This window comes from Chelmon rostratus, chromosome 3, assembly GCF_017976325.1.
Source record: "Chelmon rostratus isolate fCheRos1 chromosome 3, fCheRos1.pri, whole genome shotgun sequence".
Classification (NCBI taxonomy): domain Eukaryota; kingdom Metazoa; phylum Chordata; class Actinopteri; order Chaetodontiformes; family Chaetodontidae; genus Chelmon; species Chelmon rostratus.
In genome coordinates, this window is record NC_055660.1 from 27,596,747 (window position 1) to 27,609,610 (window position 12,864).

A 12,864-nucleotide genomic window follows, 5' to 3' on the forward strand; every position below is an offset into this window, starting at 1 on the left:
AAAGAAGCATTAACAGTGGTAACTCGCATTAGCGGTTTCAGCTGGCAGCACAACCCACTTAAGACCCCCTGAATAATGCACTGTGACTGCATGAACTTATCAGCACATTTTGTCCCCTAATGAAACCATTAACATCCATGTAGCTGGTTATCTGTGCGACCTGTAAGAGAGGGATAACACACTGATGGTTTCGTCGCTGTTCACTTGTTTTGACAGCTTCATTTAAGTGAGTGAGAGGGCCTGCCTTGTGGTTTGCTCTCATTAGCTGCGATATGAAGTGAGCGTCCGGATATTACTTGTGATTATGTCTGATGTAAAGCTAAAATATGCAGCAGCCGGTGGTTTTATCCTTCATGTTCTTCTCGACAAGAGAACAGCAAAGCAGACGCATTAGGTAGAAAGTGGTGAAGGGAGAACGGAGCTGGGGCAGGGGGCTTCCTGCTTCTATATTTTATATTTAAACAGCAGAGATTGCAGGAAATCCCCAAAGACCCCCAAGTACTACTCCACCTTTTCACCCCCATCTATGCGATGGTTATAAATAAATGGGAGAAATGGAGGGGGTATTAGGTAAAGATGACGAGAGCGGTTATCCACTGGGATTTGTACAGTAGATGTGTGAGGGAGAGTTTCAGGCCACCACATGCATGTGTGCAGTCCTCCCACTTCCTCCCTCTCCTGGTTTCTATTTCCCTCTCCATAAATAAACCATAGTTAAACGTCATTGTCACTGGCTTCACGATGTTTGCAGTTGTGCACAGAGAAGTGTTCTGTGCTCCTGTGATTCAACATCACAGAAAATGTCACAAAGGTTGCCAAAGTATGCACGAAAAAAAAAAAAATCTTTTCATTTAGATGTCATGAGCTGTCCCAGGTGCCACATCAGTTGTCCTCCACTCTGACACCCTAGATGGGATAAAGTAAAGCGCCCAGTGTCTTTTGGGTCTCGCCATTGTCAGACAAGCAAGCAAACTTTTCCCCATCATTATGACAGAGACAACTGTAAAATATTGAATAGATTTTAGTGTCTCAGACACTCTGAAGTGACTCTTTGTGTAGTAAAAATTTTGTTGGTAAATGATTTGATTCATGATGACAGTGTGTGGGGAGCCAGCAGGAAGTCCAGTCGGTACATCTGTAATGCACATCGTCTATGGGATCAGAAATACAGGAGCCTGAAACTGTGCTGTGCATCCGACCTCCAGCTGTATCTGCTAACCGTGACATGTGTAATAAACTGCAGGTAACATGAAAGCATTCTTTGTTCAGTGAGAAGAATGAAGAAGTGAGATCAAAGATGGTCCACACAGTCTACACACTACACTGTATACTGCTAGTAGAATGTATGTAATGTAGCAGGATATGTGGAAGGCAGCCAGGAAGAGGAAATATGAATCTGAAGAAGATGAAGATGGGAAGACATTTTGGCAGTCATGTTACAACACAGCAGCTAGCGTGATTCACTTGTGCATCTGAAGATGTTCAGTGGAGCAAAAGGGAAAGCAAAGGTGCCGCAGAGCTCCGGCACGAGGAAAACTAACTAAACAGAAGTCATGCCACATCTCGACTCAGAGCCCCTCAGTGGCTCACAGTGGCTCCTTCCAAATTGCCCGGTAAATTAGACTGGCATGGGATGGTGCAGGCGGGCGTGCGGGCAGGCAGTCACCTCCAACAGGAGAATGAAACAGACCAAGGCAGAATGTGTCCCCCAGCAAGCTGAAGCCTGATTGCTGATTGATACAATGACTGCTACTGATTGTACATAGTGAGGAAGAGCGGGGGAAAGGGATGATTGCAGAAAGGGAAACAATGGAAATCTCCATTGGCAATGGCCTCCATGGCCTTCCATGTGTTTGTGTGTGTGTGTGTGTGTGTGTGTGTGTCTTTCCACAAGGGCTTGTTTCATCTATGTGGTTGTCTGGGAATGTTTTTTTTTTGTTTGTTTGTTTTTGTGTGTGTGTGTATACTACAGCCAGCAGGGGTAGTTGGGGCCAGGGCACCATCAGCAGCTGTTAAGGGTTCATCCCATTGACCTCACTTACAACTGCGCTAATTACCAGGCCAACTGCATCACTTTTCCTTTCTTCCTGTCTGTCTTCCCTCATGTGCAGTCAGGACAATCACTTTCCCCACAATCTGCTTCGTCAGCATGACTGTTAACGAAATATTATTGGTTGAGCTGTCAAGTTCATCTACTGTCCTTCACACTGAAAGTCAGCCCTCCTTCTGTCCATCCCTCCTCCTCTTATCCATCCGCTGCCATAGCACACCAACACCGTTCACATCATAAACCATGGCGCATGTATTTTCTTTCCGGTCCCCAAACATCATGCATAATGCACCGCATCTCGGCCTGCGCTCTGCATGTAGTACATCAAACGTCATCACTAATGGCAAGCGTACCGCGGAGCAGCGGCTGCAGCAGAGGACTGACTCCCCTCAGGTTGAGACTAGCAGTCTATTATTTTTGCCCACCTCTCCCTTCTGCCACTTAAACACACTCTGCCTCAAGGAGACACTCACTCTGTTGCTATGGAGTTTGTGTTCACAGTCAAGCGCAATTTACAGTCACCCTGGCAGGAGTGCTGATATTGATGAAACAGATCAAAGTGGAGTCGTGAGTGCGGACGTTTGAGCACGCTAGTCATTCCATTGTATCTGCTCTGTAGACAAATTTGTTAATTAACTGACAGATTATCCAAACCCCGAACCTGGCGTTGCGATCCAATATGTGTGTGTGTGTGCATCTTGTGTTGAACCTGAAAGCGCCCTCCCTTTGCTTGGTTGTCTTGTATGGATATGTGTTTGAATAGGGTGAGTCACTCCAGTTGCATAAGACGTCACCTGTTAGGCGTAGTTGAAAGGAACCTTTTGTGCTTTCAGATAGTAATATGTTGATGATCGCTTGCCCTTGTGTGAATGAATGGGTTTGTTGCTGTAGGATATTCAGCTTACTGTGCTTTGGTGGCAGCTCCCTGCGACAATGTGTCACTTGACAATAGCATTTTTCATCTTTTTCTTACAGACTCTTCTTCTTATCTCCATATGTTTATGAATTGGAGTCATAGAACTTTGGGTTAAACACAGTTTTTCGTTATCTAGTTCAACTTGTAATATATTCAACTTGAGCGGACGAGTTTCGCCCACCAAGACCAAATGTATGTTTGTTTGCATCCACTTTGTCAGGCCGGGACTCAGATCAGGACTCAGATGCAGATTTACTCACACAGTTCTGTATTGAACAACCCCAAGAACCAATTCGCTGAGTGTTAAATAGGCTATGAAATTATTCTAGGCAAAAGGCTATCACACTATATATCTATAATATAGGAAAATAACAAAGAAACAGAAAACGCTCACTAAGAGGAAAAACAATGAATCACTATGACAATGAAAACTAAGAAACAAAAGACGCTCCCGAAGGAAGAAAACACAAAGGGCTATGAACACGGAAATGACTTAACGAAGCTAGATAAGAAAAACTACAAACTCAAAATACACTCCTTAAAAACGGAGGAACTAGAATCTAAGTAACAAAATAAATCCAACAGAAAATCTCTCAATACAGAGGAAAACAAATCGGCTATGATATATTCTATGAAAATAAACCAGAAACTAAATTATCAAAATTACAAATCAAAACACTCACAAAGAGGAGACAAAGACTGTGGCTGTGGCAAGGACAATGGAGAAGACAGGCTCAGGTGAATCGCCGACGGACAAAGACACACTGGCACAAGACAAGGGAGACGCAGACTATTTAACATGTGGAGGGTAATCAGGAACAGGTGGAGACAACAGGTGATAGGGGCGGACACACAGGACACATGAGGAAGGGCAAGTGCTGTGAAACGATAGGAGAGTTAGACCTTCAAAATAAAACAGGAAATGACAAGACAAAAATTCCCATGACGAGACAGACCTCACCGCAGTGTGACACACTTGTGTCTTTGTATTAACATGAAATACCACCTCTAAAACCTGCTTTGTGTTCAGTCTGAACACACATTTAAAATGAAAAGTTGAAATAGAGGCAGGAAAACCCTCAGCCTGGACAGTGGAGCTGCTCAGTGACCAGCAGTAGACCAGGAACGGGCAGCTCTCAACAGTCAGTTTAAATGTGTAAATGTGTGAAGGTGAAGTGAGAACAAAGTGTGCTCAGTCAACTGCCTGTACATGATTGAAGGTTTAAAGAAGACTATGACTGGAGGAGTTGGAGTGTGAGTCTGTTCAGTTAATTTAGGGAATCTCCACACAATTCCCCAAGTAATAACCTCTATAAAAACCTGCATACATGTGTGATTGATTTATCGGAGTTTGAGACTCAGTGAACTGATCAACTTACACCGACACATGGACTGACGCTGGGTGTAGCGTGCGTTAGTGAGGCAGGTGCTTGTTGTGTGTCTATGCGTCCTTGTTGGCGTAAACCAGACGAGGCAATGGCGACAAGTGCATCTGCTGCCTGTGTCTCTCCCTGGCACAGCGAGCATCAGTCTGGGCCCGGTCAATGACGACCGCTCTGCCAGCGCATCCCCTTGTCTCCATCAGCACGTCCACTCAACAGGACTCAGCTGCTGATCGCTTTTTCTCACAGCTCATCTAGAGCACCATTCACCTCAATCTGGCTGCTCCCACTTCCTCTCTGACTGTCCACGTCTTCCTGAGTCAATGTAAGGTTTCAGTTTCAGGTTGACTGTAGTTGTTCTGGTTATTGAAATTGGGTCGTGAGACCACACATTAGTCTACATTTGTGCTGCTACTCTGGTTCTTGCACACAGCAAAATACTCGTAGATGTGTTTAACTGTGCATGCGCTACTGTCTGTAATACAGCAACAACATGACCATTTAACACCAATTTCTCAGCAGTTGATCGGTCATTAAGCCCCATCGTGTTGATGACTGTTGCTACGTCTGTCGTCCACGCATGGTACAAATGCAATTTACAAGAATCATGTGGCAGATGTACCACTAGAAATTTGTAGTAATTTTTGAAACAACGAGTCCTTGATTTCATGTAATAAGCTATTGTAAATGTTTTTTATGTAGCCCGTGACTGCATAAAATATAGTTAATTAATGCCCTTTTGCCTTGGAAGTACAGCTAGGTTGCTAATGTAGGCGTTGGCTGGACATGCTAACTTTTGCACATTATGTTAGCATGCATTATGCGTTTATGCGACGGCTCTGGCTAAAGCTATCATGTTTTCAGGTTGTCCCTCGGTCCATCACTACATCATTAAGTACGCACATCCATTTCTCGTGAACATGAAATCTCAGGATTACCATTACAAATCGGGGGTCAAAGGTCAAAACTCAAGGTCATTGTGACTTCACAAACCACTTAACTCAGCAATTAATACGTTAATTATGACAAAATTTTACACAAATTCCCAATTGGATAAACTGATAAATTGATGACATTTTATATCCAAAAGCTCGAAGGTCAACTTCACTGTCACATAATGTTTTGCAAAAACTATTTTCTGGCAGTTAAACTTAGACAAGACGACTAGTCTAAAAGTCAGAAAACACTCAGATAGCTGTCCAAATTAAGCCCGAATTTAATCTACGAGGTTAAACTTTGTTCAACAAATGATTGCATATCTTATAAGAACCATTTCAAACCATTAATCATAGTCCTTAATTACAATTTGTGTTTTGAATGCTGCTGTGATTACTGCATTAACGGAAACCTTGCCATGCATTATGAAGATTGCACGTTGCGCCTGTAATAGAAATGTACACATTAATAAAATAATAATAGCAAATGTATCCGACTAGTGTTTCTGGTGCCGACCAGCGAGGGTAGCAACGATTAATTGAACAATTCTGGCTGGCTTTGGAAAAGCTTAAAACAGACACCACGTTACCAGAGCCCCATGCTCACCAGTTCAGCATGCGGAGAAATAAAAAGCTTGACACGCGTGGCATGCCTAGTTAGGGAGGGGTTTAGTGAACGTCAATTACTTTGGTCATATGGCCAAAACATAAGACCCAAGTAGTAAAGCGGACTTACCCTTTAATTGTATAATTCTGTATGTTTTCAGCGTACATCCCAGTGTGACGTGCTGAGCATGTGTTTCTGACTCATATTTAAAAGGAGCTGTGAAGTAGAACCTTGAAGTGCTGATGTGAATTAAACACCTTGTTTACATGAAGCCTCAGTGGGCTTCTTGTGGGAGCTGTGGTTCGACATCACATCCGCACATGCACTCGCCACCTCTCATGAGAAAATGGGGCTTCATGCTTCTTGGAACAGTGATAAGCGGTAGAGGTTTTTATCTGCAGGCCCTTTGAAGACTTCAGGAGCTTCAGCATTTTGCTGCTCTTATTTCCAGTCTTTCTCTTCCAATCTCATAATGTATCGCTATTTCTGCTGATGATTGTTGTGGCACTCTTGCTTCAGACACAAGTATTGTGTTTTCTTCATCAGCATTAAGCTCTAATTCCTGTCATGAGAGCTGCTTGTTTTTCCCTTCACACACTAGCCTGGCATTTTGGCTGGCTTGAGTTTGAGCGAGCTAACACCGGCTTGTAACAGTAAATATTAAACACATCCAGCTGTCGCAGCGAGATGGCCGTCTGCTCTGCTGCTTTGTACCTTCTGTGGCTTTTTACAGCCTGCTCTGCATTGTGTTAGGCTTAAGGAGTTCTAGCAGGGAAACATATTGCAGAGGAGGACCGCTGTAGCCACTCAAACACAGCGAGATACTGTTGATGCAAATAGGTCAACAGAGTAAAAAATGTGGGCAGAGTGGGAGAAAACAGTGGGAAAGTAGTGGACTATTTTCTCTGCTCTCATTTTCTCTCTGCAACATGTTGTAAAGGAGCTGAGACTGAAATAAGACTACATGTAGGTGGAATGATCAACGACTCAACTGCTCCTAACTCACTTGGTTTATTCATTCATTCTTTCGCCCACTTATGGTTAGCCTACCTGCCTCTCGAGTGAAGAGCATCCCACGCTCCGTAAGTTGCGTTCCACGTAACCTTGATGTTCCTGATTCAATCCTTTGTCTCATGTCTTCATTTCCTCTGTGTTCTTGTGTCTCTCATTACTCTCATACTGTCAGGTGTAGGCAAGATATCAAACAGAAAAACGTGCTGTCATTAGCAGTACCTCTGCAATCCAGGCAAATGCAGCGTCTTCATTTTAAAAGCTGTTTGTTTTTTTTTATGTGCCTTAAAACATTTAGCAATGTTGTCAAGTCACTGGGAGTTTCCAGCCATGCCAGTGCGGGAATGTAACGATGGACAGCCGGTTAGTCGGTCCACCGTGTTAGTCCAGACGGAAATATCGCACTGAATTCACATTCACGTTCCCCTCAGGAAGAATTGCAGTATCTTTGGTGATCCAGTGACATTTCGTCTAGCGCCATCATCAGGTCAAATCTTCCCTGTCCAGCACTTCAGTTTCAGAAATAATATGACCAAAACTAATGACACACATGTTAGTGCTAGTTTGCAAATGTGCTATAATATGCTAACATGCTAAACCTTTAGTTGCAAAAGGTTAGCATGTAGCTCAAAGCACTGCTGTGCTTTGCTCGTTGAAATCGCTTGAAGCTCCTGCTGAATGTGTTGTTGGTAATGATTTCTCAATGACTGTAGCTACCTTTTTTAAACAGACCATCTCATATTTTACAACTATTTAATTGATTTTGCTCTTCATTCAACCAGGACCATCTCCTCTAAAATCAAAATCCGACTCACTTTCACACATAATTCAACATTGACACACAACAACTTTGGTGAGTAACATGTTGCAATTAGTAGCATGCTGTGATCAGAGTACTCCTGTCAGTTATAACAGCTCTGGACAGATGTATCTTGTATGTCTTCCACTGTCCGTAATACTATAATATTCTTGTCATTCCTGCATTGTTAGCGCCCTTCAATACTGTAGACCTCTGTAACTGTTAATTCACCAAGATGTCCAGGACAGTCCCTCTATGTGCTGACCAGTCAAATATTTCTGATTCTGCCTTTTGCTGCACCACATGTTAGCAGGCAGTAGCCAACTCTCTACGGGGGCCTGGCTGGCCTTTCCCGAGGAATAGTGCAGGTGCTGAAATGTGGAAGAGATATTAGGAGTAGCCTGGTGAATGGGCTCCTGATTTGTGTGGGAGGAAATGATGACAGTGGCGACTCGATGCTTGGGGGGTGAGAGGCAAAGGTTCCCCGACACTCTCCGGCAGCCAAGCACCTGTCATTGGTCTTGGCAGTCGAGAAGGGACTGTGTGGCTGAGACAGGGGAGGAAGTCAAGAAGCCATGGAGAGGGGGTAAAATAACTCAGTCCACCATTTAAAACCAAACTCCCTCTTTGTCACCTCTTTCTGTTTTCCTTCACGCTCTCTCCGTCTGCCAACTTTCCACTTTTCTTTCAGTCTTGCTCTCTCCGTCGTGCTCACACACAGTTGCACAATTGTACTCATATTCCCATGCAGAGACGTGGAGTTTGCAAATTGCAGTTAAACTCCCACCACCCTTTCTCTCTCATTTGCTCTCCATCCCACTTGCCTTACCCTAAATACGTATCCCTCGCTCTATTTTTAATATGCTCCCTCTCCTCTCTGCCCTCGCTTTGTCCTCCAAGTGCGCACTTTTTACATTTCCTTATTCTGTTCTCGTCACTCTCCGAGGAAGCGTGCTCATACGCGGTCCTTGGCAGAGCACAGTAAGACTGTCACACACGCTTGGGCAAGGTGCTCTCTGGGCAAGGCTCCTTGTCAGTTCACATGAATTCAGTGGGTTTCTGTGCTCTCTGCTTCCACCTATCACGCGCTGCAGAAACACACACATACATATTCACACCCTCACATACTGTGTATGACCTGTTGTAACCATATGTGTCTGTCTCTTCCAGCTCTGCACGAGTTCCCTACAGACCTGTTCACAAACAAAGAGAGAGCAGAAGGAGCTGTGGCCCTGCATGTCCTGTGTGTAAGTCTACCTTACCGACACTGCATTACTTTTGTGTGTGTTGACATGTGCGATTATGTGAGACTGTCAAAAGAACACATCAATGAGCCACACTATTACAATGAGTGACATATCGCTTCATTACCATAACCATGGAAACTGTTTATTTTGACTCAAGCCCCTGTTAATACTCAAATGTGTGTTGATGCACAACTGAAAATATCCCCAACAAATGCATTGTTGACTCCTGTTTGTTCCCTCCTGTTTGAAGAAATTACTGAGTCTTTTTTGATATTGAACGATATAATTTGTGACCCATTTGGAAAGAGTTACATGTTCAGTAGGAACCAGTGGGCTTGGGGCTGAGGGCCACAGTAAGGAAAGAGAAATAAGAGCGTACAGAGAGCTGGACTAACACCTTGATGGTGTAATATAGAAACGCACCAGCCATGTTCTTTAGAGGAGTACTCCACTGGTTTAGCATGGCACTCCTATTACATTATCAGACTCATGATTGGCTGGGATCGAAATAGATGCAGCAGAACTAGAGGTATTGTCTTTTTTATTTCACACATTTTTTCACCTCGTCAATACTTTGCACCTACCAAACATAATCCACAATGCAAGTCGACCACTGACAGTTTGGCTGAAGATTTGGATGTGTTATGCTAGTAGCAGATAATGTAGCTTGGAGCAGCGAGCCTAAATCTGAGATGGGGAACGGGCTACTAAGATCACATTTTATTTAGTCCACACCCCCAGATTTTTTCATTTTAAAACTTGTAGCAGAACAGCTACAACGGCAAAACACCAGCACATTAAAAAAATACATCATTGCATTCTTTCTCATAACCTGTCATCTTTAGTTACATTATTATTGTTGCTTAAGTCACACAATGAATTCTAGCATACTATCATCCAAAGAAAGGCTAAACAAATGGTACCACTGGAGATATTTCATCCTCTCTGGCTGAGAAGAAGGCAGCTCTCCTCTCCTCTCCTCTCCTCTCCTCTCCTCTCCTCTCCTCTCCACTCCTCTTTATTCCTCTCTTCTCCTCCTCTTCTCTCCTCTCCTCTCCTCTCTTCTCCTCCTCTTCTCTCCTCTCCTCTCCTCCCCTTCTCTCCTCTCCTCCTCTTCTCTCCTCTCCTCTTCTCTCCTCTCCTCTTTATTCCTCTCCTCTCCTCTCTGGCAGTATCTCATTGGTTCAGCACACATCACCAGTCCCACTAACCTCTCTAGCATGGCCCAGCAGGGGTCAATATGTGAGGTCAAGGCTATGATGGAGCCCCTCTGCCATCACTCTTGTCTGACTGGCACAAGGCAGGCAGAATGTTCCAGTACATGATGACCCATGTTGTGATGTGCTGTTGCTGAGAGTCTGTAGGGGGGGTGACTGTAATGGAAGCTCATGCTAGCAGAGCAGCATCTCCAGGGGACTTTGCTGTGCATACACTGAGCACAAAGAACTACAGAATGGACCACTTTGCCAGCACATGTCTGACATTAGAGGCAATGTCCCTACTTACAGTGCTCCCACCCTCTGCGGAAGCCTTTTCCTGCTGCAGAAGGGCAAATGAAAGTAACCTTTTCTATTATAAAAACAAAAAGCCAAAAATACAGTCTATCATCACAAGCTGTTTCCCTGTGATGTCTAACCTTTTAGATAATGTACTCTATGTCATTTCATAGCAGGTGTTACTGTACTTTGCGGCGAGAACAGAACGGGATGATAAGGGATAATACCTGCGGAGTATACTGTATAGTTGTAATGCTGCTGTACCTTTCCACCTTTCCACTTTTGGAAAATTAGATACAAAATGGGCCAATCCTGAGGAAAAAGCTTGCGTGCTGTGTGTTTTTAACTATGACATGCAATATATCCACTGCAGGATGTGAGCCAGGGAACAAGCGAAGTGACAGCAGTCTCTCCTCAAGTGCCTTTAAACGAGTTGTTAAATTAGGGCTGCAACTAACTGGATTGGGAATGGAAATTATTACCCTTATTGACCTTGTGAACAGTGACCACTCTTAACTTAAGATCCACTTGTTAGCTTTTTCCAGAGCTTTCAACCACATCTCACAGTCTTCATTAGCAGTCAGAGTAGTCTCCTGCCAAAGAGGTTCTGTTTTCAGTCTGATGTTGGTTTGTTTGTCTGTTTGTCAGCAGGATTTTGGACAAACTAGCGGCCTGATTCTCATGAAACTTGGTGGAAGGGTGTAGCATGAGCCACGGAAGAACCCATTACATTTAGGAGAGGATCCAATCACCATTCTGCCCTGGTGGAATAAATGTCATACATCTTAAAATCCAGCAGATTGTAGGAAGGTTCAGTCGTGACCAAACAAAACTACCTGTAGAGATATGATGACTCCATATGACAATACACATTCACAGGTACCAGCAATCCTCAGAGGCAGCTCACACACGTAATTACTCAGACTTCACACAGAAAGCAGTCGTTGTGGACTCGCAGACAGCGGTTTATAAGAGAACCAGTCCAGTTGTAACATTTTCCACAATACAGCACCACTTTTTTCTCAAAGTAAGGTGTGGCTATGGAAATTTAATGCACACATATCATGCAGCTAATTATACTCTTACTCACATCTACCTGTATAATTCTAAAAAAAAAAGATAAAAAGATAGAATGAACATATCACAGGGATGGACAATTGATGTAAAATAAGATCGAAAATAAAACCCACTTGATAATAATAATAATAAAAATTAGATATGACTAAAAATAAAAATAGAAGCATCAAATGTCTCCAGACTGCCTTATCCCATAAATACAGTGACAGTCAACAATTGGAGATTTACTAAGTAAGTAAAGGTGCATTTAACAGCAGATGATACTGCAGATTATCACACTGGGATGTACATAGCAGCATCCCCTGACACACCTGATCATTTTGCTTTTTAATGTTCCAACGATTATTTGACAGTAACAAGTGAAATATTGAACAAGCATTCTTAGTTTCTTAAAACAGAAAATGAAATTTCAATGGTATTATATTTGGTAAAGGGCGCATAGTTCCATTGACCTGAAAGACAAAGTTTGGGACTTGGACTTTGCTTAGATCTTACTGGGACTTGACTTCATAGCCAGACCTCTTCTTCTACTTCTTCTTCTTAACTTGCAACACAATGGCTTTTCCCACCTCTGCTTTGTACTGAGCAGCTAGAATACATACAGTCTTAGAAATGGTGTAAATGTGCTGACAGCCCTCTCTCTTGTGATTGATCATGTATGTTTCTGCTATTAGATTCAGCTTGAAGACAGAAAACGGGGAAACACTTTGTGTTAGAACTTCATATCTGAGTTTTAATATCAGACTATTTTACTTCCAACTGCTGTTCTCTTGACAGCTGTACTGCTGACCCCCCTCCAACTCTGCACAGCTCATTAATGCAGGCATCTTCACTTCTCAGAAAAGATTTGCTTTCACAAACACAAACACAGCTCCAGATTTTAGTACTTCCATGTCTCCATGCAACATAAAACGTGCACGCAAGTTAACGTTCAGTGTGCACACACGTTGATTCGCAGCTGCAGGAGGCTTGTTGTTTTGCCTCCATGTCAACTCAAGGCTGAAGATCAGGATTACATGGGACCTTTGACTTTTTGCCTCACCTGAAATTAAATTCAAATACCTCAGTGACTGATTGCCTTGTGCTTATGGTACTCCTCTTCTTCTGTGACTCAGTGCTGAGCATGAAATAGGAAAAGGAATATTCAGTCTCCATGTCATTGTTGCTGTAAGCAGGTCTTTGTAAGGCTTCGTTATTACAAAGTTTAAGAATATTCAGGCCTTTCCTTTGTTTACACGCTCCCCGTCAGTCTGTCACCACGACCTGACATTTTCTTTCTTGATCATCGCTGTCTGTCTTTCATCTCCACCCTGTCTCTGCTTCTCTCTGTGTTCTGTGTTCTGT

General features: G+C 43.3%; 1 protein-coding gene across 3 annotated transcripts in view; it reads left to right on the top strand.

Annotated features, from left to right (window-relative positions):
• The window catches only part of LOC121604061 (sodium/potassium/calcium exchanger 3-like), a 44,194-nt gene that overhangs the window by 17,581 nt on the left and 13,749 nt on the right, over positions 1–12,864 (top strand). For all 3 annotated transcript variants that reach the window (XR_006006725.1, XM_041933461.1, XM_041933460.1), the window contains one exon: positions 8,871–8,947. Coding sequence is in view for 2 of the 3 variants with exons in the window: in XM_041933461.1 (XP_041789395.1) it covers positions 8,871–8,947 (77 nt within the window). In the remaining variant the exon portion in view is untranslated. The remainder of the gene's footprint in view (positions 1–8,870; positions 8,948–12,864) is intronic.